Genomic DNA, 832 nt, shown 5'->3' with positions numbered 1-832 from the left:
GAGATTGTGTGTGTACATTATATTATTGTACATTATTTTTTAAATAAAGGATCCTGAGAAGGTTTATGAAAATGCATAGTATTTTAACGTGTATATTTATCTAAGAAGGTGAAAAATTTTAAAGGTATCATCATTTTTTATAGGGAGTCTGAGATATAGATCTGTATAATGAATACCTTTCCTAAATCATAAAACGAACATTTATTACTCATGATAACACGATGCCAACTTCATGCCTCAAAATCATTACGAATAATACACACTCCCTATCCCTTTCATCAGCTGTTTTTCTGTTATCTCGTGCATCCTGGTGGAGACTCTGCCGTGCTACGGATAGTTGCAGCCTTTGGGCTTTGTGTTTTAACTATCCTTGTCACTGGAGTCCGCCAACTACCTAAGGCCCGCTATATAACGGCGAACAAAGTGCTTGTACAGCTGTATATTAGAACCTAGTCAATGGAACCCAATAGAGGAACAAGTCCGCGAACCACCTTAGACCCGCTATATAACGACGAACAATAAAGGATCCGGTACATGGCGCGTTCCCGTGTATATTGGAACCTAATCGATGGAACCTAATATTGGAACCTGATTAACCCATCCGTGACCTTTTCTCTCGACAGGTGTACCTCGACAACACATCCGCAGGCACCTACGGCATCCGCATGAGCCACATGGAGGTCACCGACGCCAAGGATAAGAGGGAGACGATTATTTTCAATGGGTGAGGGCCAGAGATGTCCACTGGGTTTTGTTTTTCGTTTTTTTCTGAATGTATGTATTTTTTTTCTATTCTGTTCATTGATGGCGATTGTGGTGATGCTGTGGTGTT

The 832-nt window shown here is 40.7% G+C and overlaps 1 protein-coding gene across 1 annotated transcript in view; it reads left to right on the top strand.

Moving 5' to 3' along the window:
- Positions 1 to 832, top strand: part of LOC119589275 — a 63462-nt gene that overhangs the window by 60160 nt on the left and 2470 nt on the right. The window contains exon 5 of the mRNA XM_037937892.1: positions 624 to 724. Within this exon, the coding sequence (XP_037793820.1) occupies positions 624 to 724 (101 nt within the window). The remainder of the gene's footprint in view (positions 1 to 623; positions 725 to 832) is intronic.

Source organism: Penaeus monodon, chromosome 25 (genome assembly GCF_015228065.2).
Source record: "Penaeus monodon isolate SGIC_2016 chromosome 25, NSTDA_Pmon_1, whole genome shotgun sequence".
NCBI lineage: Eukaryota > Metazoa > Arthropoda > Malacostraca > Decapoda > Penaeidae > Penaeus > Penaeus monodon.
Note: the sequence above shows the minus strand (reverse complement) of the source record. Positions and strands in the feature narration are given on the sequence as shown.